The sequence below is a fragment of the Cyclopterus lumpus genome, chromosome 13 (genome assembly GCF_009769545.1).
Source record: "Cyclopterus lumpus isolate fCycLum1 chromosome 13, fCycLum1.pri, whole genome shotgun sequence".
Taxonomy (NCBI): Eukaryota; Metazoa; Chordata; class Actinopteri; order Perciformes; family Cyclopteridae; genus Cyclopterus; species Cyclopterus lumpus.
Genome location: NC_046978.1, coordinates 14,973,032 through 14,999,405, shown reverse-complemented (window position 1 = coordinate 14,999,405; position 26,374 = coordinate 14,973,032). Strand labels below are relative to the sequence as shown.

The following is a 26,374-nucleotide window of genomic DNA, read 5'->3' as shown; positions in this document are numbered from 1 at the left end:
CACCTTGAAATGATGTCTTTATTAATATGAGGAATAACTCATTCATTGCACTCCACAACCACATTGCATTAACAGTTTTCCTGTGAAACCGATTTATTAAAGGTGTAGTATGAAAAACATTAAGCAAAATGTCAAAGCGACTGTATTTAGAAACCTCCCCATACACAAAACTAAACCATGTGACTGGCTAAATGTTTTAAGTCATCTCTGAAAATCAATTTAATACTGAAAGTAGATAACACAGAATAAAAAGGTCTTCCCAATATGAGAAATCACAGTTTTTTTTTTGCAATAAGTACTTTTGTTTCCATGTACTTGGCAAAAAGGTACCAATTTGTGACATCTGGCAAGACAATGTAGTTAAATGTAAAAAAAAAAAAAAAAAAAAGAGAAAGAAATAAAGCTCAAATTTAAATAAACGTTTTGATACCGACTGATCAACAAACCTTTCAGACAATGTCATTTTCAATCAACTATTTACATCTATTCACTAGAAAACAACACAAAACTAATTAATAGAAGAAAAAAAAAGAAATGGTATGGGAGGGGGGGAAAGAATACATATTCGTTCATTTGGCTCATATCAACTCAATAATACAGTTAAGCATTAAGTGTGTGGATTTACAAAGGAGTGCTGTAGTCAAAGTCTAAACATGAATTTGTTTTGTCCCAGTGAGTGTGCTTGGCCATCTGCCAACCTGGAATTGTTTCTCGTCCTTATTTTAGCTCAAAAAAACAACTGCATGTCTGAGACTACAGTAAACTTATTTGACCCCTGAGTTTCTAATGCAAAACTAGTGTATTAAATACCTCATTACAGTGTATCTTAGTGCAAGCCATTTAACAGAGGTATATTAGATAGCACCCAAGCTGACGAGATTCCCCAGAATGGTTTACTCTGCGGGCCCGATCACAATAAGCAGTATGGGAGGTGGTGTTTTGCTCTGTATCCTTGTGAAAACCAGCTTTTCAAATGCTTGAATTTGTATTACATCTATAAACATGTTTTTCATAGAAAATATAAATATCCCTGAATGAAACAGATTCACAGCATTTTCTCTCGAGGACTCCAGTGCTACTACCATAATGTGGCCGTCAAGTGTCTTTAAAGGTCTCCAGTTAATGTCCGACTCTCCTCCACAGTTCCTGCCGCTACGTCCTTTACTCGCTGTCGTGATAACTTACTGTCCGCTTCCCCTGGTTACGAGTGTTCACGCGCATTTTCTGCGATTTGATGCTGTACTCCTCCTCTTCCTCGTCGTCGTCGTCCTCCTCCTCCTCCTCCGAAGCGGAGCGTTGCCGGCGTTGCTGTAGCTGGCGGCTCGCCGTCCTTTCACCAACTCCAGACCGCCTGGGACTCCTCCTCTTTGGACCGCTGGCAAACGAGTTTTCAGAGGCTGAAGACAAATGCTGGCTTTCAGAGTCTGAACTGCGATTGGTGCTGCTGAAGCTTTCCTTCCGTTTGTGTTTTGGCCTCCTCGCATTCTTCCTACTCCTTGAAGGATCAACGCCTTGCTGCTGGGCCTCCTCGCTGGAATCGGACCGGGACGAGGCGTCTTCCTTGTCGCGGTCACTATCCTTTTGTTTCGATTTCTTTTTGGGACGCTTTGAGGTGCCCGACTTGCTGTTTTTATTGTTCTTGGACACCGGCTCCTTCTTCTTTCCATCCCCCGCCTCATCTTCAGAGTCTGAGGTGTAAATGCGTTTTCTGGTGGAAGACAGCGGATTCCTGGCTTCATTAGGTGAGGTTCTGTTCGACTCCCTCATGTTATACCTGTCTTCCCTCGATGCGGTGGCTGTTTTGTTACCGTTTCCCTGTTTACGCTGGCTTGCAGAAGCACAGTCTTCTTCAGAGAGAGAGTTGTCGCTGATATAATTCTTTTTCGGGAGGGCTCGAAGATTCCGCCGTCTATTTGATGCATTGTCGGAATTATTCGACCCTTCGTCTGATGAGCCGGTGGAACATTTCCTCCTCGTCTTCTTCTTGGGTTTGTAGGCCTGCTCAGAACTCTCTGAAGCGGAGGTGACGCCACGAGGCCGTTTCGATTTCGTCTTGTTTCTTGTCGGCCTCTTTGACTTGCTTTCAGCCTCCGACTCCTCACTGGAGTGATTGCTTTCTACTTTGCGTTCTTCATATTTTTTCAGTCTTTTCTTGCGCGGGCTGGATCTCTTTGGAGAATCACTGAGTTCCTCTGATTCAGCACCATCTAGTTGATTAGTTGAGGCAGATTTTTGTTTATCTTGGCTTTTTGACGGTGAAACTTTACACTTTTTCTTAGAGTCCTTGTGGATTGCATCCTCCACATTTCTTCCATTTTGGTGTGAGTGTTTCTGAGAACTGACTTTCTCCTCTTCATCGGAGCTGACGGGAAGGTTGTGTCGCGTGGTCCTGCGTTCAGTGCCGTTGTCGTCCTCTTCTTCCTCCTCCTCCTCACTTGTAATCCTCTTTTTCCTGGCTTGAGTGGTTGCTGTGCTTCTGGAGGGTTTCTGAGACACAGAAACTTCAGCTTCTTCAGAACTCTCCTCTGCAGCTTCCTCCTGCTCGGAGTTGCTGTCAGACTTGGGATGTTTTGCACTGTGTCCATTCACATGAGGCAAAGTATCTGCAGAGGAAAAGAGGGGGGAAACTATGAGAATCTTTCATTTACAATTCCAAGCGGCAACAAGAAATCCCAAACTAATTATGATCGATGAGGACATTTCTTACCATTTCCCTTATTCTTAGCAGCTTGTCTTGACGGCCTCCGTTTTTTGGACCTCGAGTCTCCATTCTGCAGATTCTGGGAGGAGGATGAAGCATCACTGCTTTTGCTATCCTCCCCGTCCTTGGATTTGCATGCCGATTCCTTTGTTGTCCGAGAAGCTAGAGAAACAAGAGCAGAATTTAGAAAATGTATCCTGTAAGATGCCTAAACTCTTTCTGAATTTAAATAACATGGTTAACATTTTGGATTGTATGATAAAAGTACTAAGAAAAAGCATTTGCATACCCCGTCTTGATGGCTGGTCGTCAGAATCTGAGCTGCTCTGGATCACCGCGGTGCGCTTGCCGCTCCGGACTGTGTGGCGAAGGCGGCTGCTGCTCCTTCTCGGCTTTTCATCCTCGTCCTGCTCCTCGAAGTCCTCGTCCGATGCTTCAATGAGTTTCATCTTATTCACAGCCGCCCTCGCTGTCTTTCTCTTGAGTGACCTGCGAACCGTGACCTCATCTTCCCTGTCAGAGCCCTGGGATGTTGCTCTGTCGGAGTCCCGGGGGTGACGTCTCTCTCTGCGAGACGACCTGCCGCTGTGACCGTTCATCTCGGCTCTGCCCTCTGAAAACAAGCCAATGCGGAAAGATGTTTAAAATGATGTCCAGTGATGTTTGTGGTTCGCCAAGAGTCGTCGTCGTGTTTACCCGTGCGCTTTCTGTCTGCACCGGCACTGTTTCTGGTCAGTCGTGTGCTTCGGCTGTTCTTGTTTCTGCTGGGGTAGCGGCGACGTGAAGACTGGGAGGACATCTCTCCATCCTCACCTTCACTATCCTCCTCTTCTTCACTGTCGCTCTCTGCAACTGGCAACAACAATCCAGATACAACTTAAGAATGTCCCACTAAAACGCAGCATGATTGAAAATTGGATTTCAACAGGAATGCGTAACTCCTGACCTTTTTTCCTCTGCTTGGCGCGGTTGCTTCTAGTAACTCTTGCTTTCTGTCTGAGTTGATGGTGCCTTGACAATCCAGGACGTTTCTCCTCCTCCGACTCACTCAGCTCGCTCTCACTGTCAGACTCTGAAATCCATTTTATACATTAATGTGGTGCCTTTGTCCAAGGTGACCTTCACAAAGTGAAGGAACCAAATCCAGATAATTGGATAAACAACCCTCCCAAGTAAACTGCTAATAGCATTTTTAGAGAACTACGCATTTGCTGAAAAAAAAAAAAAGAAAAAAAAAAAAAAAGCACAGCGACGGACGTGGCTTATCGGAGAAGAGCACGTCCATCAAAATGACGATACAAATTGATTCCCAAGTTGTTGCACTTGTTTTTGCTGCATAACTTTTAACAAGGGGAAGTTTACATATTGTGAAAGTTCTAAATGTATATCTTCACAGCTTAGCGTTGAGTTTTCAAACTGCTTTCATAATAGTGTCAGTGTGAAATTGTGTGACGTAAACATAATTACGTAAACACAGGTTTCGACATAGTTGTGTTTGTGCAAACGTAAGTTTTGTATGTGCTGTTCAGGCAGCTGGATGTTATAGGGTTAAGAAGGAGAGAAAGAGGTAGAGCGAGGAGAAGTTGATTTGGGCGGGTTTGTTCGGTGTTCACTAAAGTTATGAGGACAACCCAGAATGTGATGGACTGAATTATTCCTTATTATAAACACACGTTGCTTACAATATAGATAAGTTTACATCTTAAACTATGAATATGCCATGGGACGGCTGTAGGCAAAGCAACGCTGAGACTACTATGAGGAACTGACTAAGAGGCAAAGCTTCCTTTGTACCTGGAGTCGATGAAGCAGCTTTGGAGCCGGAGTCATCGTCCGAGGAGCTGTGACCTAAGCTGCTCCTTCGACTCCTCCTGGCTCTCTCAGGAACAGACACTTTGGCTGAGGTAGATTTGGTCACCGAAGTCGACTCCACTTTTTCCTGAGTTTTTACAGCAGCTTTCTTTTGACTTGGGAAAAAAAAAAGAAAAAAAGAATTAAACTTTATCAGACATGGAACATAAACAGGAAACTCTAAATGTCAGACTGCTCTGGCGACGCCTGAAACGTTTCCCCATCAGAATATTTAAAGCAATTGTTCTAAAAAAAAAAAAAAAAAACAGACCTTGATGAGGCGTTGGACTGATCCTGCTGCTGCATTTTCTTGCGGAATCTCTGACTGCGGCGGAGCCTGTCGCTGCTTTTAATGGCAGTTTTGTACTCGGATATGATTGTTCGGATTTTCTCCTCGAAGAAGGCAGACATCCTCAAGGTCATACTGTAAATCTAGAATAGAACAGGAAAAAGTAAGTAAGATAAGCTCAAACATAACAAATATACATAAAATCAAGAATGTTATATTAAATCAACTCAAAACATTACATTTATAGGATTATGTCGGGCATTAAAGAACAGTTATCGTGACATTTCTTCCATTACCCCCACTTACCTTGGAGCGTTTATTGGGTGTGTAGGCTTTAGCGTTTGCAAATATTAGCCGGGTGTCTTTGCAAAGCTCTACAGGGTTTTCATAGCGGTCTTCAAACAAGGTCCTTTTTACTGTGTCAAAGTCCATTGGTGTATCAATGATGTCATGGTAGTCCTGGACAAGCAAACAAAAACATGATTTAGACTCCATCAAAACACTGGAACACAAAATGTGGCCCTTAGTTTGATGCGTTAACTCACTGGATAGTTCTGAGGGTTCACGGGCTGCCTGAACGGTTCCGAGTCCTCACACTCGAAGATGTAGTTTAGCAGATACTTGCACTGTTCCTTCCAGGCGTCTCTGTCAGGCACCACCTCTGCAGTGCGCTGCAATGTCAAGGAGAAAGAGAGGACATCATGACATGTAATGCATGCCATCTGCTGCTATTGAATCATTAACCATGTGTTTCAAACTGATGATGTAATAAAAAAATGTTAATCAATAGAAAGTCCTTTGTTATCTTTTCTATCGCATCTCATCCATTTACCTGACGCAGTCTGTGTCCAGAGGATGTTCCTGGTGCTTCTGTATCCTCTTCCTGTAGGCAGTAATCATTTGGATTATTTGGCTGATTAATAACCAAATTACTTTTTCAGTTGCAAAGGGGACCATAGATGAATTACTAAAAATGCAACAAAATCTTTCTAACAATCAATTGTAACCAATTTAGGTTTCCTGAAACTAACGTATAGTAATTTCACAGCGGTGCATGGTAGAGCAAACAAATGTAATAATGACTCAAGCTGATTTAATTAGACTTACCTCATCATCATCATCCATTTCCTCAACAGCATTGTAAATCTCCATGATATCTGTGCAGCTGGGATTACTGGGGAAAGTAGGAAGAATGTGTCAATTTAGTATGAAAGACCACTTATTTGAATGACACTGTGCCTCTTATTTGGGTATGACATGATCTAGATTATCGCAACAAAATACTAGTCTCCACAGAGTAAAACGTACTTGACAAATTTCTGGAGGACATTTGTGATGATCTTTGCAGAGTGGGCAATCTTGCTCCTCGGCTCATTGAAAGTGCGGGCGTTATGTGCAATATACCTGGCATCCCAAATTAATGCCGAGAGGTGCCTGTGGATCACCAGAGGTGAGTAAGTACAAGTCTTCAAACAAAACATAAATTAATTGAATTTCAACAGCTGAAGACATTTCAAGGACAGAGCTGGGTCAGCAGTCAACTGTGCAAATACTTCCATGCCTTTGCTTTGGTGGTAGGAGGGAGGAGGAAAGACTGGTGGGACTGACCTGTAAAATCTGTTCCTGAGTCGCAGGCTGATGGTGCCCAAGTCAGTGGGATATGCGATTACAGTGCAGTAAGTGGGATACTGGACTAAGTCCACAGGACCAGAGAAGGGAGCTGCAATTTCTATAGCAGAAACACAGTGGGAAGGTGGGTAAGCACGAATTGGAAGAAATTATTACGTTGTCGAAGCAACACGATGATGATGTGAGTGGATTGAGACCAAACGTGTGAAAGTAGAAGTGTGCGATTGAGCGCAAGCAACAGAGAGCTTGTGCATACACACCAACGGTGATCAGCTGGTCGATGCCGGAGACGATGCGCTCACACTCGGCGTCTCTGCTACTCTCCCCCCACTCCCCAGGCAGAGGCTTGTACATCAGCTCGCTCGTCTCATCTGGAGTCACTGGGATACCACCTCCTTCCATCTCTGGCTGCTGAGCTGCACGGCAGAGACAGACTTATTCAATATGCATTGACCCCACTAACCCCACTTTGTGTGAATGGACAGTTTTGTGTGATTGTGCATGGATGTGACATAAATAAGCTGGTAAAAAAAAAAGTCTAAATTACCATCATCTGGAATAGGTTCGACGTCCCAAGGACTCAGTTTCTCAGTTTCTCCATTGTCCCATCTGGTGAAAGCACACACACACACACACACACACACACACACACACACACACGTCAACCATCACACTTCCAACAATATTAATGGTTTAGTTCAAAATAAAGTGCACTCCCTGGTCTGAGCCTAATTAGACCAGCCACTGCAACCATGCCTCCTGACGTATGACGAAAGCCTCGACGCAGCGTCAACAAATGGGACTGCGAGCTAGCAAAAGTGACTTAGAATTAGCAATACGGCATGTGGCACACAATTTGATCGATCTACTGTTCGGAAGAATTACAGCCCTCCGCCTCCCTCCCCATCGCTAGAAAGTGTGTTTGATATATATACGGATATTAAAAATATTTATTTTCAATTAAATAACTAATATTACATATGTTACGGTCATTACAACAACAGTGTGACAGACATGACAGACTGTCATGTCTCTTAATAACCACTAGGGGGCAGACAGACTAGTCCCAGACAAAACCAGTGTGTCCTAGACACTAACTGATATTTGGAATTGATGGTGGTGCCACAACCACCATATCTCCAGCGACCCGTATCATGATGACTGTTTTCCCACCTGACTTTGAAGCACTGGAAGAGACTGTCAGGGTATTCAGCCTGGTAGGGCTCCTGACAGACGATTATACCAAACCACCAGGCATCGTCTATCACCGAGCGAAACCGGTCATCTGCACAGGAGAAGATGTTAACCGATTTAGGCGGAGGAGGAAAGATCCACATCATCTATATCTATGCAGAAATTCAGAATAAATCTGTAGAGTAAAATGTACTCATTAGTTTTAAATGTAGACAGTTATAAAATGGACTAATTGGTAGCACCTTTCTTCTGTGTTAGAAACGGATATGAAGAGGATGCTACTCGTCTTCACAGCTAGGATTTACCATCTTTAACAATGAGCACAAACTTACTTGGTTGCCAGTTTCTACGAAGCGCCTCGTCATAACTTTGCCTCAACACGAGGAAATCTATCACATCTGGCATGTCGTGATACCTGTGGGAGAAATATACATCACTTTCATGCGGAAGTATAATAAACCAGAGGTTCTCAATTTTGTCTCAATGCGTGTCCTTTGGAATAATTTGCAATCGCCTATTTCTTTAGGTCCATCATATTTGGTTTGGCTTTTTGGGGATTTTACAAAGAGGCGCTAATATTATATTTGAGGGATGTCAGTAAATTCAAGTACATTCAGACGTTGCTTATCCCCGTGCAAATATGCTGCATGAAACACATGGAGAATCGTTTCTAATCACATGAGGTGCCCTGGTAATACTATTAAACATATTTACAGATTCTAATAGTTAAATTCTAGATGTGATAGATGTAAAAAAATCCTATATTTAAATGAATTAATCTAAAAAAATTTTTTTAAAACAGACCACACTTTGAGAACACTGCAATAAACTTTCAAGCCGTTGGTAAAACTGATGCTAAATGATACAGATGAATAATATTGATGTTATCAAATAAATTACAGTACCAGAAATTAAGCCAACATGGTCAAGCCAAAACCTGATTTTATCCTCAAAATATTTGTCCTGATCATAACACTAACGCACAACAGAAAATCAAGACATTCACCTTCATAACCTCCATATTATCTACAGTCAGGTTAAATGTGTTGGGGTACTAATTGGGTTAAGAAATGCAACAAAATGTGTGAAAAACTGAGCTGCTTACTTGACAGAAAACGACTTGTCTGATATTTTGCCAGTGCCGTGGTCAATGAGAGTCAGCTTCAGACAGCAAAGGGTTGGAGGGCAGACTTCGTATTTGATCCCAGTGATCTTCACAAACTCTTGGTCCTAGAACACATTAGAAAAACAAACACAAAATAATGGGTACCTACATTTAAATAACAAAAAAAACTGAAATGCTGTATCCAACAGTTCTTTTTTCATGACGTCATTGAAGATTTTGTAGATGATTGTAGGAATGTATATTCTCACAAGCTCTTCGTATTTGCCCTAGTCTTACCCGTAGCTCCATTTTCTTCCATGGCTGTTTGTCCAAGTTTATGGTGTACAGTTCACTTCGGTTCACTGCATCCACATAGGCCTCGTGTCCCTGCCGGAAGTAGATCACCTAAAAAGGCAAGAGATTCGGATGAGAAACAGTGATCATGACATCCTGTTAAACCACCAGAAGAGCGATACAGCTGCTGTATATTAAAGAACAATCTGTACTGTCAATATTTCTAACATCTAAATTATTCCCCAATCTTCCCAACTTTGCAGAATCTTTCTTTCATGCTCTTGGAAAGAGCCCCTCTCAAGGTAAAAGTACATACCTCGTCGCCCATTTGGGGAACAAAAGGAGACTTCCTGTGAATGACATCAGTGATCCATGTTGAAGGTCTGAACTCATTGGACACTTCTCTATTGATGGATGGTCTGACTTTTGGACGCTGAAGATGTAAAAACATTGAAGGTAATTATGAGCCCGTTTTATCATATTTCTGACCATATTCATCTTTAGGTTTCCTCCTTGACAGAAGCAAAGTCTGGGCAATGATCGACCAGCTAGGATTCAGACAGTGAGACGTTAGGAGTATACTGTACGCGTTCAATAACTCACCCTGGGTGACTTGTATTTTGCTTTCTTGGATTTCTCTTTGCTTTTGACAGATTTTTCCTCCTCGTCACTCTGCTGCTTCTCCTTCTCCTCCTCCTCCTCATTCTCTTCCTCCTCATCTTCAGAGCTGCTGATTCTGCGCTGCACTCGTTTCCGTGATGACAAAGGGGTGGAGGGCTTCAGGTTGATACCAGCATCTGCCGTCCAGTCGGAGTACTCGCTGGACGTGTGGCTGTCCAATCAAAAGCAGTGACGATTACAATTTTAAAGTTAGATATACGAAAAACAGGCAGAAAAACAGGTTTTTTTTAATCATTTGTTTTAACCTGCTTGGGGTACCAGATGGGTGGGGATTGCCACCTAAGACAACACAAAGGAGTAATACAACATTTTAACACGAAAGACAAAACTTTACCATCTATATAATTATTTTTGTGATTCAGGAAACCCTTTTATCTGGTACTCTAAACAAGTTAAAACAAATTCTAAGGATGTCTCGGTCTATAAAACGTTATACCTTGAGCTGTCACTCTTCCACTCTTCCTCATCATTGGAGGAATCCATTTCACTGCCATCCAATTCATTGTCCTGAACAGATCAAAAATAAGTTGCTTACAATCCCCCCTGAAAAGACCACAGGTGCTCGTATTTAGCAACGTCACAGGAGAGCGAAGAACTTGATATCCCAGTGTGTACCTCTGAACTTGCCGTCTCCTCTCCCTCTTCGCATGACAAGTCAAAGAATTCCAGCGTGTTACTGCGGCCATGTGCTCGCTTCGCAGTGTGAGGATCATCGTCTGAATCATCCTAAAAGAGACAGATTCCGACTCAAAACCAGTGCATAGATTTGTACAGAGAAAAAATTAAATATTATTTCCATTTTTGATGATATATATACACTGTGTGTGTGTGTGTATTGATACATTTCAACACAACACCTTTAATGAATATGCCGTTTCCTGCTAAATACAGTACACAATGCCTGACGATTACTCCCAATACACGGGTACACAAGCCATTTTTCAAATTGCCATTGAACACATCCAACATGGAAACCTACTCGACAGCTGCTGTAGATAATGCGTCTCTTCTTTGCATTATACTGAAGCACCTCGTCATCTCCTCTGGCTGCTCGAATGCGTTCCTGGTTCCTAAAAAAAAAAAAAAAATCCATGTTTTATCAAATTTAAGTGGAACAGCCACAAAATGTCAAGTTAAATAAATACTGTAAATTCTCATTAGGTATGTAAACCACGGTCTATGTTGCTTGAGGAATCGCTTTTTTGACATGGATGTGCGTTTTAAATTATATTGAGTATTATTCAAATATTGATGTAATCTAAAATGGAGAGAACAAAAATCCATTTCCACTTAGAAACATAAGCCAATATAAAACACCACAGCAGTACAGACATTGCCAGGCATACAAATGCCCCGTCTTCAGGTGTGGATGGTGATGCTAATATTGTTATATCTGGTACCTGTAGCTGCTGAGTGCCACCTCCGGCACCACCACCCTGCGTCTCCAGGCCTGCAGATCTCGCTCTGTGGCCATCTGGCTGCGAGGAGCATTCTGGTGCATCTGCCGGACACCCTCCACCTGTCCACTGCGGCGCAGACCCACATTAGGGGGTGACTGCACGTCTGCTCGATCATTCACAGACACTGCAATGAGGGATCACACAGCTAGCATCCAACAGCTCACTGGATCAAGTTGCCGAAAGAATTAGATAAACACTGGCGGTGTATTGATACCTCTACGTGGCGTGCTCGGTGCTGGTGCCAAGGAGAGGCCCTGTGCTTCAGCTTGCCCTTCTAGTCCTGCTCCCGCCACCAACTCTGTCCCAACCTGGCCCTGCCGGTCTTGTTGTTGCTGGAGATTTCGGATGGCCTCGTCCAAAAGGGTGCTGCGCCTTATCGCAACTTCATCGTGCTCTGCAGTCTGCTGGCTGATCACCTGCTCCACAACCTCGCCATCACCTGAAGATGCCATCAAACAGAAATACCAGGAGCATGAGTGTGATGGTAGCAGAGGTTAACACTGGTTAAACACTTACTGTGGCTTCTGAAGACATAAAAGATATGGTTCAGATGTTCTTCAATCTAGTTGGCTGACAAAGCAGTGAAAATGAATTTGTCATCTCTCTACATACATATATCATATAGAACTAAACTAGCTTATTACAGTCAATATAAGGCCTGCTTATGGCCGGTTGCTTACTGGTGGCTACGTATCCCAGCTGAGGAACCAGGTGTTCAGCAGCAATGTTCTCCCGGCCCGGGACTAAACGCTGGTATCTGAGAATCAAGAAAAGACATTTAAAAAATGTTAATTAAAAACATTGCGTGCATTTATATCGAACACAGATGTCTGATCGTTACTAGCTTTAAATCAAACCAACATTTGTACCTGCACAACCCTACTTAGTATTGCTTTTCATAACGGCATAGGGCATCGAGAATTTGGACAAACATTTAAACACCCAAACATGGAGGTAATAACTGAAGACTGAATAGCTGGTGTATAACTGATAGAAGGTCATCGTGTCTACCTTGGTGGATGAGGGTTTCCATCCACATCCACCAAGAAAGGTGGGGGCATGAGATGGGGTGCCTGCTGTGTCTGCTCATCTAGCACAAAGCCGTTCGTGTCCCGGATCAGCGGTCGGTAGTCTGTGTGGAAGAACACCTGATCTGGAAGCTGTGTGGCGGCCGGGAGGAAGAGGAAGTTTAAGGTATGGCTTCACCCTGCAGCTTTTGTTATGTTCATATTTTGTGGGATTATTTAGACACACACACTTATTTTGGGATGTCCAATGTTTGATTTTTACACTATACAGTAAGATTTGAAAATGTTCAAATTCAAGGGCTATAACAATTTCTTAATCTGGAAAATGCTACACAGTGCATTTCAAGTGAAAACAGGTATCCCCAAAAACGGCATTACAAGATGAGATGTACTCTTGCCTTCTCATACGGCTTGGAACTGCCGAAGCCAAAGATGAGCAGATGGCCATGGGAGTCTGTGCAAGCAAAACGATGCCCATCAGGGGTGAATTTGCAGTCGAAAACGGCTCCATGACCCTGGCCCTCAATCTGGATGAGAAAGACAAAAAAATCACCCCGGGTACAGAAACTCGTTAGCCAGGGAAACTTTCTTGTATGCTTTTTTTTTTCAGATCCTGCAGACCTTAAAACACACGCGAAAACAACAAAATGCGGCAGTCTAGAAATAGATGGAAGGTTAAAAAAAACAAAAAAAGATTGTAGGTCCGAAGTAGAAGATTCAGGATGAAAAAACAAACGGTGAGACTGATGACAAATATTGAACTAAGTATGTTTTATTAGTGTTGCCTTTTGCCGTCTTTGTCATGTTGTGCGTCATGGTGGGTCTTTAATTGTTTGTCGTGCTGCAGAACTGTTGTGTTTACCGTCATGTAAATGCCATGTTCTCATAGTGCTCAGTGTACCATGTTGAAGTAGTGCTGTGTGTTTGTCCCTCGCAGCAGATCCCATATGAAGACGTTCCCATCATGGCCAGCAGACAGGATGATCCTGGGGTCAAAAGGGTGTGGCTCCAGGACAAACACCTCAGCCTCATGGCCCTGAAAACACAGTTCAAGTTAGTCTCTGGTTTTAAAATTAGTCCATTTTTGGAGGTTAAATGAGGTGGTTGTAATATCCACTTTGCTCTATGTTTTATGAGGAGAAACACAACACTGAGCACAATTACTTTAAGGATATGTAGCAGCACTCCTGTGTAGGAGTTCCACACTTTGAGGAGATGGTTGTTAACAGCCGTGATGACTGTAATATCATGGCGATCCCACGCTACCATGGTGACTTTGGGTTTGAAGTAGCTTTCCTCTTCACTCATTGGTTCAACACTGAGAGAGAAAAAACATAAAACATCAGATATTACACACTATTTGATGCAAATCTCAAAGCATACCATCTAATGTAGCTACAGTTTATTAATGACTGAACCCAAATGACAATAAAATAATGAGTTGCTTGTATCTGATGCTGTGTTTAAAAAAAAGAAATGTTGCTACCTTTTCCCCTTCCACAACATTATTCTATGTAATTTCTCTTTCACAATATCTAAATCGCTAACATTGCAGACCTCCCTCTCCCTCACACTTTCTTACTCTTCCCTGGCTGTTGCTGCCTCATTCCACATGCTGGATCTGGTTCTTGTCCTCCAGGAGATTCAGTCTCTCCCCATGACTCCCTCACTCCCTGCGTGTTTGTTTCATTTCTCCATCTGTGTGAATGATGTGCTTGACATTGTTTCTAATTTTTTTTGTGCAGCCTGTCCTCTTTCCAGGTTAATGGTGAGCAGAGGTTGTGTAGTTCAGGCTCTTTTATTTATATATATTTAAAAAAACTGCCGGTAGCTGAAAGTATTCGTAGACTGATATCTATATTTCATCAATGTACTCGCACAAATACATTATGTTTGTACGGATTCTGTGTGACTGACTGATTTGGAGTCATTCCAAGTTCGCCTCTGAACAAACTGTCCAGGAAAGTGCTTTGCTAGACAGACACAATGTCGAGGATCCAGCATGCGGTTTTGTCCATAAAGCATGACAGCAGGGAGTACCAACAAAATATCAAAACTTTTGCTTTTGTTACTCCCCCCTGTACGTTCACCCTCTTCAGATTATATGTATTTCGTTAGTTTCATGTTTTAGCAGGCAGATCGCACCGCCTCCATTTTCCTACAATTCATTCCACATTTTGTCAGACCAAACAAATATAACGCCAGGGCACTTAATTAGAACCATTTATCTGAAAGTATATTTAGATGTGGGATTAATGCATTTGCAAAAATCATGGCAAATTAGTCAAGAAATTTAGTATTTTACAAAATTCTTTACATCAGCAGGCAGAGATTTTCAGCAATCAGCATTTTTTTTTATATCCAGAAATAATGATGTCGCACATAGAAAACATATTTCAGTCCATAGAGGGAAGAAATGTCTTCGCAGTCTGTTGACTGCTTTACAAAACAGGCGAGACGGGTGTGCTAAGACTAATACAATCTGACAAGTGAACAAATAAAACATAACGTAAAATGAATTCCTCAGCTTACATTAGCACCTGGTTTACTTGTACATGCTCCAACAGCCCTTTGAGGCGACCAATGGAGCAAATGATTGTGCCTAATACAGCAAATCTTCCAAATACTTTCCTACAGAGAATCTTGTTCTTGCATATCCTGATGCTGAGCAAGTGTCCATCCTTGTCTCACTCTTACTTCTTTAGAGACACAGATATTGGGGACACATCAAAAGGAATCTATACTAAGAATGCACACTGGTGTACGACAGCAAAGTGCCCCTTACCCTGGAAGAGTGGCAGACATGTTGAGCAGGATGGACCTCCACTGCTGACGCAGATGAAGCTTCCAGATCCGTGCCGTTCCATCTCGGCTTCCACTCACAAACCTGAGACAGGACGGCACCAAACCATCACGTCATACACGGTTTAATGTAATTCAGTAGATCTACTATGAAAACACAAATTTATAAAAATGGTTTTACTGTACCTTTCACCCGAGTGGCAGAATTGGATGCTATCAACTTTGTCCTGAACAGAAAGCAGAAATATTGTATCATGTAATTGTTGAATCTTTAATAACTTTAACCAGATAATGCAGATGAAGGTTTATGTGTATATGTTTGGCTTTTGAGAAGGTTCTCACCGTGTGCTCATGGAGCTCCGATATCTTTTCTGGACTTCCGCCTCCCAAGTAATATATTCGGATGACGTCATCAGTACTTCCTGTTGCTAAGAACATCCCACCTGAAAAAAAGTTTGTTTGTAGTAAATGTGGCTAGCTAGATGATAATTCTATGAACCTTGAATACATGAAGTAGCATATACACAGGTTAAATAAACAAAGGGTACACAATAAATATAACGCAGTATTTGCATTCAACATAACAGTCAACCTAAAATGACTAATTACCTGGACTGAATGAGGAGCACACAGTCTGAACTCCTGGTCTCGGCCGCTCAGTAAATTTGTGTGGCCGATCACTTGAAGAAAGAAAGAAAGAAAATGTTTTACTAATTGGATTCAAAACAGGACAAGTGACTATATTTTACTGGCAGGAAAAGTACATTTTACTGAAAAACTACAGTGCACAGTAAAATACACAATATCTGGTTACAGTGGTCCTTTAAAAAAGGAATTTTAAAGAAATTTGCCAGCATCCTTTGCCTACCCATGTCCAATGGCAACCAGCAGTTTAATTCATTTACAGCACTAGCACCACCCCTCACCTTTATATCTACTGTTAACTTGTTGGCATATTCTTAAATTAAAAAAAAGTTAAGTCTCATCTAATCTAACTGGCATTTCAGCTTCAGGATGACAGAAATGATTAACAGTCAGTTAAGAGGCTGGCCTCACATTCCTTTGTCAGGTGAGACTCATCAACACACAGGAAATAAAGATCACTCAATTTAGTTCAAGTCAGTATTCTACTTGTTTTATACTTTTACCCGGTTGCTTGCTAAACAACTATATGCTTGAAAGTCAAAGTAAAGTTGGCTCTTTGAATGCAGTTATCTTACCAATACAGTAGCCAGTGTTGGGACAGAAAAAGACCAGTTTGACTGGTCTTCCAGCATTTGCAGTAAGTCTACATGAAAAGAACTGTCATGTACAACCACCATTTACATAACAGCCTACCATGTTAAACTGTTTGCTCAGCAATACCAATGTTTCCTTTAAATACACTATTCTCAATCTTTTCTCCCTTAAAAGAGCAGATCATTTTAAATGTAAATGAATTTACCTGAACACACGTTGATGTGCATGTTTCTCAGGGAGGTTTTTATTTTCTTAATTACTACAGCTGAATATTTGTGACAAAATCACATTAAAAGCAGCACTCACCTAAAGTTGAAGTTGTTGACGTCCCACTGCCAGAAGCAGACAGTGGCATCGGTTCCAGTGGACAGCATGAAACGTTTTGAGCCCTTGGCAAACGGTGAGAACTGAGAACACAAGACATTCACAGATCAGCCATCTGAACCACTCAAATTATATGAAATTTAAGACATGATTCTACACGGAGGGTTAAATATTAACCCTTCCTAGCCAGAAGACCAGACCAGTGTAGACAATGGTAACAGAAAGTATGTTTCCATCCGCCCCGCATCATGTGGATATTGCAGTAAAGATTTGGGAATGGGAAGTTGTCATAGCAATAAAGAAGAATGAATGAAAGTCTGATGGAAACACATTTTTAGTATAAAACAACTTTGCTAGTGCTGCTATTTTAGCATAGTCAATGCAGCAAAAACATATTCTGCCACCCAATCTTTTAGGCGCGATACAATAAATAATTATCTTATTCGACCTTTTGAAAAAGATTTACACAGAAGTAGCTGCTGTAATGGTCACGGATTCATGTTAACTTTGTCATGATAATATACTGGCCTTTTAAAACAAGGCGAACCCTTTACCTGTAGGGAGGTAATGGATCCACTGTGCCCCTGCAGCACAGCCACAGGGGCACAAGTACGAAGGCACCACACACGGATGGTCTTGTCACAGCTTCCCGCAGCAATTAGTGTGTTCTCATAATTAACCGCCAAGTCTGTGATCTCTGCAGAGTGTCCTCGCAATGTCGAATGAAGCCTTCCATCAAAGGAAGACCAAATCTTCACCAGACAGTCATCTGAGCCCTGACAAAGAAAAACAAACTTCTACTTGAGGATATATTAGAAGACATTAGAAGATGGTGGCTAGCACTTGAGGACTCCCCCATGACATAAGAAACTTGGATCTGATCATAACAACATCAAGTATGTCCAGTTAGTCAGCTGAGCATCAAATTCATAAATGTGCAGTATTAACAATTCTGCATTTCCCCCGCTGTGCTAAACAGTGGTTCAGTAGAGCAAGGGCAAAGTTAAAAACACTGTCGTCATCATCGCACATTGAATAGTTTTATTAGGGTTTATTTCTGAGTAGTGCGATATGTTGACAAGTTCCATCTTACTGTGAAGATCCTGAGACCGGTGCGATCAAATGCGATACAATACACTGCAGACAGATGCCCTAGGATCCGCCTATGCAGCCGCATGTGCTCATAGTTGCTGACAGGATTGATGGAGCTGAAGCGCTGCGCTCCCGTAAGCTCTCTCCCTCGATGGACCTTCACTGTTGATGAAAAGATGCCAATCATCAGAAAATAGGGTTGAAAATGACAGGGCTGCAACAAGACCAGAATCAACAAAAATATGTGGGCATGGGATACAATTAATCTAATATGGTGCATTATCACCACATGATGGGAATGAATATCTGGAAATATAAGAAGCTGTTATTCTTGGGCTTAACCAAGCATGTAAATGAATCGTCTTTCAATAGACCTTTTTAAGTACAGTTACATTTTTATACTCATCGTGTTGGTAAAATATTTTTTTTTAAAGTTGATTTGTTTGGCTCTTACTGCTTCTTTCGAGCATCTGGAGCATGTCATGAGAACAGGGAGTAACACACAGCAAAGGGTCATAGATCAGAATCGAACCCAGGTGAGCTGGATGTCATCCGGGTTACATCAATTTGTTTTAAACAATGGCATGAAACAAATATGCCATCCCCATCTCTAAATAATAACAATATCCCTACTAAAGTCTGATGCATCTGGTTTATATATGTTGCTATGGGAAACGACCGAATACCAGAGAAACAAGGACGCCAACCCGTAATGTTCTCATCTGCTTTAAGTTCTCACTGCCTCAATATGAAGTTGTTTAAAAAGCATTTCACAAAGGCTTTTTGTAGAGCACGTCCTTTAAAAAAAAAGGTGGCTTAATCAACAGTTGGGATAACTTCCAACAGTATTTCTTGAAAATAAACAAATAATCCAAAAGGCCAAAACAGGTTTTAAATAGAAGAAATTGATGCAAACAGGCGTAACAAATCTTTGCAGCACTGCGCAGTAGATAACTGCCACAGGAAATGGGAATAGTTTGAAATCCTAAAGAATCGAGCAAGTAAAGCATTGGAAAAATACTAATAATTCCTTGCGAATCTCTCGATGAAATGATGACTACGATCAATATAATTGACATGTTAATAACAACTAGCACTGTGGGGTAACAGACTGCATCAAATCAAGGCGACCAATCTGGCAAAGTCATGGCAGCGCACCAAACTGTTATTTGATAACAGCCTCAAAAAATGCCTTCCAATTAAAACTGAACCGTCTGGGTAAAGAGAAATACTCAGTGATTCACAGTGTATGACCACAGTCCTTGAATAGGAATTTTTAATTCAGAATTTTTAATGAGCTCAAGACTGTCAGCACACATAACATGCAGGGTTAACGGGGAGATGGGAGCAATTACATGCAAAGTACATGTATCAATTTCCAAGCACGTCCATTTACTTTATTTTATTTTAAATACACACCAAAGGAATATTGAGTAAGGCCAGACTTACCTAGGTGTGGAGGTTTCTTGCAGCTGTAAGGCCTCTCTGGTGGTCTGCCCCGGTGAAGGGCTGCATATGACGAAGCATTAAACCGCACACTGTCGCAGTCTGAGAGACACATCAAATCGTTTATCGGTGTAAGAAGCATGTATAATTACCAATACATAGTCCATTTCTATGGAGGAGGGAAAATAACTCATTTTAAAATTTCACAGAAATACTTTGATGCGCCTTGAAGATGAGGTACCTTTTGCAGTCCTAAGCATTGACTGCTTTCCAGACCCCAGGAGAGAGTATACACCTGGGACACATGATGGCACTTCTTTGTCAAGAATTGGTCCAATCTGCTTACATATCTGTAGCAAATGGTCTGGTGCAATATGTCTGTTGGCTGCGACCTGACAGATCAAAGAAGAAAAAATAAACACTACGTGGTGACATGAATACAACAATTGTTCAAATAAACAACCGTCTTGATAATCAATTAGGTCACTAAAATGCCAAACAACCATCTTAAATTAAAGGATTTGCTGCTCTCTTGTAAATTCAAGTACTTTGACGTTGTAATCTGCGGCTGTCAGAACTTGTGATCGACATATCTCACTGCTTTCTGATGCATTTTATTCCAATAAAACACAGAACACATTGATCAATAATGAGAATATTTGAACGTCTCCCTCATGCAGATGTGTGTCTTTTGCAGGATGTTATGCAATGTAGAATTATGCACTGATCAGTCTGGTTAAGTTTTTCGTCATATGAAAACTAGCAACCAAGAAACCAATCTTGATTTGAGACATTTGTAGGTAGCTAACATTCTACTACATGTATGACATTGTGTGGTCTTTAGTTGTAGGTAATATTGCAGGGACTGTAGACGGCCTAAACAGTTTAATAAGAATAAATGTTGGACTGGGTAGTTTGGTGGTTTCATGTGCTTCTCGACTCATATGCCGAGAGGCGTGGATTCCTCTTTTTATGGACCAATCACAGCGCAGGTCACAAGCTAAATAACGCAGAGACAGCGCATCTCGGCCTCTGATTGGCCAGTGGAGCTGTCTCGACGTAACGAGGAGCCGAACTACCCACCCTTTCTGCAATACAACAGTCGGGGCTAAATAATATTAAACCCTCTATCCAAATACAGTTTTCTGAACGACCGCACGGTTCACTCTGACGAATTAAGTCCGCCGGAACGACTTGCGACCACGTCCACCGCACCAAGTCAAGATTAATCCAACGGTAGTCCAGCAGGAAAAAGAACAAAGACCGTAAACAAGAACGGAGCATGGACGCCGAGTCCCCCCCTGTCACAAGACAAAAACAACCCGCTGACAATGAGCCTAATAACAGATACAAAGTTAAATCTCACCACATCTTCATATGTTCTCGGGTGCTCGTTCCCCAGCCAGTCCAATCTCCCGGGTAAGAGCTGTCGAAAACACAGTTTGGTAAAGCGGAGTCACCGCAGAGAGCACGAGCGTGCACACACGCAGCGAGACGATACACACAATTAAAATGTCAAACGCGTGAGACGTCCAGAAGTATTAAACAACAAAAAGTGGACAAGTTTCGTGCCCAGACTAAGTGAAAACCGACGGAAATCAGCTAACGTTCACGGTTAACCAGCAGCAGAGGCAGCCGGGATACACACCTGATAGTCCTGGAGTTCGCTCGCCAGAACCTGCAGTGGATTAAAAGATTCAGATTAGATTGCCTCTATTAACTCCGTTATAAACTAGCTAGTCCAAACTATTTTGAAATAAACAGCGTTACTAGTCAAAAGCCCACCAGCTCACCTCAGCCGCTCTCCGACATGGACCCGTTGTGAGGAAACGAGAAATCAAGTAATAGAGCTCTGAAATTGAACAGTGGAGACGTTAACCGTCAGGAAAAAAGCAGTTAGGGTATCAATTAGCGCGAGCGATATCGTTGGAAATCAAGCGATCAATCGGGTTTACTTTCTGCGGCTTACCCGACTCAAGGAGCGAAATGTTCCGATTTTTGGCCATTGAATCGGCCGTGATTTGGAGAGGCGAAACAATTTTTTAGGCTAACTTTGTAACTACAGAGACTATGATATATTTATTTAATTTCGGTTACACAGCTCTGACCCCCTCCACGGTTGCTCCCGCTTTCTATTCAGCCTGTTTGCAGTCGCCATTGGAAGGATGAGGCCCGAGCGATACGACTTACTTCCGCCACAGCGGAGTAACACAGGAAAAAGGGGGTGGGGAGGAGCACTTTCAACAAAAGACAAAAGTGTACGTTGGCCCGATGACTCGCAATATTAACATTATTTGATGGAAGTCAAGTGTTGATACGATGTATAAATCCCACCGTAAAAATAATATAAAATAATTTAATTTCAATTACACACAGATCAAACGACCGCCCCCTTTTTTTTTTTTTTTTTTTTACCAGGATCGTGAGTTCTGAAAATGACGTCATAAGCAACGGTTGCCAATTTGCTGTTCCAATTTATTGATTGATAAATGAGCGTTATCAATTTTGTAAAATCATCAAACCAGTCCTCAAAGGGCGAAAGACACAATGGAATAGTCATTGAATTATTTCATAGCAGCACTAAGGTGAGTTCATACTGCCTAAATCCTTTTTTTTGGTGGAATGTAACTAAGTATATAACTAATCAAGTTATGTAAAAGTACCCTTTTACTTTATTTGTGTAACGACAACAAAAATATCCTCCTGTATATTTGTACATTAAGCCACCTGGCAGTATATAAACAGAAGAAAAATGAACCCCAACTATACCAGATGTAATATTTAAGTGACGTAGCGTACACATTAATGCATCAATTAGACTCCAGTAATATAAAATGTGTTATTCTGTAATAATGACTACTTACACTATTGTTACTTATATAATTGATCCAAATACTTCTTTGGCCAGCGGATGCCAAGGAGGGAGGTCAACCAGGTGAAACGGGAAACTGCTGCAGGACACCAAAGGTCGTAGGTTTACTGTATAATATTTACTTACATGACACATACTCCTAAATTAGGTCATTTTAAATGTATTTAATCAAATCATCACAAACCTGGGACCAGTGTTTCCAGAAATTGTTCTGTGTAATATTATTACTTCATTACAATATGCATTTAACACCTTATTTTAAATGATGCTCATTCTAACTTTACCTATCAGTAAAATTGTAAACGGTATAATGCAAATAGGTCCACGTATGGAGTTTATGTTAAAGATTTTTTGAATCTATAATTTCTTTACTTAATACACAGTAGTCTTCAGGAGTGTGCCTAGAAATGAAACATTTAATGTCATAGCACTTTTCCCCCCAAGACAGGAAATTGGGGGAGATGGTAACACAATGGAAATGAACCCAGATTGTTGCAGTAACATGGCCTACACTGTATAATTTCTCACTAAAGTGGTAAAAAAGGGTCAACAATGATCAATTTCAGGTAACAAAATTCAACTGAAACCAGTACTTTCAACTTGCTCATTAGACACAGGGTGTAAGAAATTCATTGAGTAAAGCACATCAGAGGAATTCCCATTTTAATTGGCATTTTATAATTCATAACAAACAAAACATTTTTTATTTTATTTTTTTCTTATTTAAAAACCGAGGAAACTGTACATTGGAAGAGAAATCCCAAAACCGCAATGTATATATCCACAAATATGTGGGACACATTTTGTAGACTGAGGTGAAAATACAGTAATCCAAAAAAAAGAGAAAAAGAGTGATAAGCTCTGTAATGCATTTTGTTTTGAGCACAGAGAGTATGGATTAGTCTAACCATCCTCAGATGTACCATCACTGACAGCATATAAAAACAAAACAAGTCCAGGACTAGTGAACATGATTAAAGTGAGCATTGTGAACAAGACTTTAGCATAGATCACAACTCTCAAACTTTTAATCATCCTATTCCCTATCAAACACATAGCATTACGATGTTTTAAATTCCATAACAGTACAGGTTACAAAATCCCTCAAGACGCCTCGGGAATGTCTCAGGTAAACTCCCGAAGTTGAACATTTAATTCCTGATATAGGCACAACTTCATGTCATGCAGAAAAACTAAAACCTAAGAGGCCAAATAAGAAGCCAGAGAAATGCGCGCGAGAAAGAAAAAACCCAACATAGTGACTGAGAAGCCGTGAAACTGAATGGAATTTGTAGTATTTTTTAAAAAAATGCATTTTTGCAATCGGATGCCTAAAAACATTACCGTCTTATGAAAATAGTAGATAAAAATATTCTCTGCATTGTACAAGAAATGAGGTACAGGGAGTCCTGGCAAGAGAGTCTCGGGGTGTCACAACTACTTTTTTTCTTTATCGTCTTCCTCCTCCTCCTCCTCTTCATCTTCATCGTCCTCCTCAGCCTTGTCCTCGGCATCGTCTGCTTCATCTGCTGCTGCTGCAACCTTCTGAAGGATGGAGAAAACATGAGTTAACATTTTAAAATTATCTTTGAATATTGCGCCAGTGTCAATTTCACATGGCAGTCGTGAAGAAACAAGAGCCTGGTAATACCTTCTCAGCTTTCTCCTCGCCGTTTTCTGCAGCAGCCTCGTCCTTCTCAACCTCGGGTTCGTCTTTCTCCTCGGCCTTGGCCTTTGCCTTAGCCTTGGGTTTAGGTTTTGCTGCTGCCGCTTTAGCCGTTTTTGTGGCTGCCTTGGAAGGTGTCTACCACAACAATGCAAGCAGTGTAAAACGCACAGCCAAATGCTCACAACAGAGATTTTACACATTTGAAATGGTTACAGTGCTCTTAAAAAGAATTATCTTCTTACCTTTGTCTTTTCTGGCAAAGGTTCTGGCTCTTCCTTCTGTAACAAAAACACACCATACAATTATTTACACGTTACACCATCAAAGTCAGCATAGTAATAGTAGAATATGTAGATGTCATTTAAAACATCTTTGCAGAACTTACCACTTTCAACCGTAAGGACTTTCTCCGTGGCTCCTGAACATATAACGAGACAATTCATCATTTGAAAGTTAATACACATGATAAAGAATTTAAAAAAATTAAATACACATCCCCTTATAAATTGTTTGATTAAACTAATGTTTCTCAATGAGAGGACTGCGCATGTGGGGGAACAAACATTTAGTTTAATCAGCTTTTTAAAAGTTGCATAAATTGTATTAGCAAATTAGCTTAATGAAACCATATACATGTATCCATATACACTAATTCATCATGTACTTCATCATCATTCAGATGCTGGGAAATCTCCAGTAAAGCCACATAACTGTATACCATCATCTCGGGGGCAAAAGGTGAAATATTGCAATGGGGGATTTTATAGCAAAAATACTAAGGACCCAACATTAATTGTTGACATGTAAGAATGTGTGAGGGCAACACACAGGAGCAATTTTCACTTAGCATCTGGGCACTGGGAGGAGATCAATTGGTGTTCGGGGGCTCTATAATAACCAGCGCCCCCTAGAGGTGGAGCAGCTCCTTAAACCCCGTAGACTGAGCCGGATTTGAATCCAACATGTACATTTAAAACCAACTAATTGACGTTATCATTCTAAACATATCAGTATCTTTGCCTGCGTGATGGAAACTGGCTGCAATCATTCATATCAAAAGCCGCCCTGTGGCAACAGAGACGGTCTCTTTGTCTTGGTGCACGGTGTCACGACCAGCACGGTCTCTTAGTCTGAGAGTTAATACGTGGATACTAACCGCTGTGCTCGTTTCGGTGGTGTCAGACTGAAAGAGAAGAGAAAGAAATGTTAAAAAGAAAAGAAAAGAGGCCTGAACAACAGCCATTCATGGCGGCGCTAATGTGGGCGTGTAACGCGTGGGGGGATGGGCACCTCTCTCTCTCTCCCTAGCCACAAAGAAATTATGCAACTGTAAAGTGGGGAGGGGAGCAATAACACGTTTTTAAGTTATATATTTAGCAGCTTATAGTTTATTTCCCGTCAGGCCCCGCAGCATTAACAAGCTCGACATGTTAAGCATGGCGCGTGCATGTAGCTACTACTTTATCATAGGTGAGCGAAGCGGGAAGAACCCCCTCCTCTGTCTCCACGCGCGCTCCCATTACACCCAAAAAAACCGCAATGGCTCCCGATTCATACTGCCATGCGCGACTAGACCTTTAGAAGAGTTAAATAAAAATTATGCTACACGACGAAACGGGCTTTCTGTTTAAGAGCGACCAGATGTGTCGCTGTCTCTTTTTTTTTTTAAAGGATATTTTAGCGGCCGTGACGAAAAAATCAATAAGACACCTCGAGGGTGACGCGCATTCGCTTTACAGTGCTCGCTAGGAATTAAAAAAAAAAAAAAGCCCACGCACATATATAGCGTGAGATGCAAAATATGAGGATAACACCTCGACCCGATGGCAAATAACTGCCGATAGTAACACATATACACAGAGTAAAGTTATATCCAGCGGCAACTACGGAATACATTTCCTTGAAATGGCAACTTGTTCATCGACGGTGGTTACACCCCTTTGTTTGATATCAGACAAATGTTATTAAACCAAAGCCAGATTAGGGTTTTTAGCCAATCGGCCGCTAAGTAGTCGCGCATTTTTTGTTTTTATTGCAAAAGTGTTCGACGAAAAAAAAAAAAGTCACGTTGCACTGCACTAAGTAAAAAGGCGCCACTTCCCTGTATCAACAGGGTCGACACGACAGACGTGACCACAGCAAAAGGCGGTCCTCATGCATGCACACGGACACAACGTAGCAATTACATTAAATTGGTTACATTAAAGCGCGTGCACTGTTTTTCTTTTGCTTAAAAAAACGAAAACGCATTTGAAAATGTTTGTAAATAATACGGCATACATTACATTTCACACAATGTACACGGTTCTGGGTTTTCTTTTTCTTTCTTTTTTTACTTACTTTTTTCTTTCCCATTGTTGCTGAGGTTGTATGGACAGATATATCTATATAACAGAATAACGCAGCCTTTCGCTGTTGGGGGGAAACTAAATGAAATGTGGGTCAGCTGTACACCTCAGCCTACACCTTCAGAGTCGTCTGTAACTTAACATTAACGTCGGACCAGTACTAGAACTAGCTCTAACCGGATTGGATCACCCTCGCTGTATATTTTATCCCTCATCCTACCAACCCAGCAGGGAGAGCAATCCCCCGCCCCTCGCTTCCAGTGATTGGCTTTGGGACCGAGGAAACACATTTTTGAACCACAACATCTTACCTGTGTGGGCAGGATTGTGTGCCAATCAATCGGCCAAGC

General features: G+C 41.5%; 2 protein-coding genes across 5 annotated transcripts; both read right to left on the bottom strand.

The window, feature by feature from the left end:
* On the bottom strand, positions 1–21,334 carry brwd1 (bromodomain and WD repeat domain containing 1). 4 transcript variants are annotated; one of them, XM_034547916.1, is made up of 44 exons: positions 21,105–21,334; positions 20,929–20,987; positions 20,784–20,813; positions 20,502–20,561; positions 19,377–19,527; positions 19,139–19,237; positions 17,691–17,851; positions 17,152–17,373; positions 16,580–16,680; positions 15,644–15,714; positions 15,377–15,477; positions 15,221–15,261; positions 15,018–15,119; positions 13,397–13,550; positions 13,134–13,268; positions 12,631–12,759; positions 12,216–12,364; positions 11,885–11,961; positions 11,419–11,643; positions 11,145–11,328; positions 10,724–10,814; positions 10,360–10,470; positions 10,181–10,251; positions 9,667–9,895; positions 9,380–9,496; positions 9,067–9,174; positions 8,770–8,894; positions 7,997–8,079; positions 7,644–7,755; positions 7,018–7,079; positions 6,731–6,886; positions 6,450–6,570; positions 6,150–6,275; positions 5,949–6,015; positions 5,674–5,724; positions 5,387–5,512; positions 5,148–5,300; positions 4,824–4,984; positions 4,496–4,668; positions 3,648–3,773; positions 3,398–3,553; positions 2,991–3,314; positions 2,708–2,863; positions 1–2,603 (listed from the first exon to the last, which is right to left on the bottom strand). In XM_034547916.1, exons 1-44 carry the CDS (start codon positions 21,139–21,141, stop codon positions 1,162–1,164), a joined length of 6,735 nt encoding a protein of 2,244 aa, XP_034403807.1. In that variant the 5' UTR covers positions 21,142–21,334; the 3' UTR covers positions 1–1,161. The 4 variants fall into 4 exon arrangements, with proteins under 4 accessions (XP_034403807.1, XP_034403808.1, XP_034403809.1 ...); XM_034547917.1 differs by having other exon boundaries at positions 3,398–3,547; XM_034547918.1 differs by lacking the exons at positions 1–2,603; positions 2,708–2,863; positions 2,991–3,314 and having other exon boundaries at positions 3,414–3,555; positions 3,649–3,773.
* Positions 21,335–22,644: 1,310 nt separating this feature from the next.
* LOC117741667 (parathymosin-like) lies at positions 22,645–26,222 on the bottom strand. The gene is made up of 6 exons (XM_034548849.1): positions 26,017–26,222; positions 24,833–24,859; positions 24,062–24,094; positions 23,919–23,954; positions 23,659–23,811; positions 22,645–23,552 (listed from the first exon to the last, which is right to left on the bottom strand). The coding sequence occupies exons 1-6, from the start codon at positions 26,029–26,031 to the stop codon at positions 23,445–23,447; spliced, it is 372 nt and encodes a 123-aa protein (XP_034404740.1). The 5' UTR covers positions 26,032–26,222; the 3' UTR covers positions 22,645–23,444.
* Positions 26,223–26,374: the final 152 nt, after the last annotated feature.

Bases quoted from the DNA above. Each gene is read 5' to 3' on its own strand.
- brwd1 (XM_034547916.1), bottom strand. From the start codon at position 21,141: ATGGCCAAAAATCGGAACATTTCGCTCCTTGAGTCGG. The intron at 10,815-11,144 runs GTACCAGATATA...TTTTTTTTTTAG, and splicing joins GTGGCACTCAGCAGCTACAG to GAACCAGGAACGCATTCGAG. The intron at 5,725-5,948 runs GTAAGTCTAATT...TACTGCCTACAG, and splicing joins AAATGGATGATGATGATGAG to GAAGAGGATACAGAAGCACC.
- LOC117741667 (XM_034548849.1), bottom strand. The intron at 23,812-23,918 runs GTAAGAAGATAA...TTGTTGTGGTAG, and splicing joins CTTTGCCAGAAAAGACAAAG to ACACCTTCCAAGGCAGCCAC. The intron at 23,553-23,658 runs GTATTACCAGGC...TCCATCCTTCAG, and splicing joins GCGAGGAGAAAGCTGAGAAG to AAGGTTGCAGCAGCAGCAGA.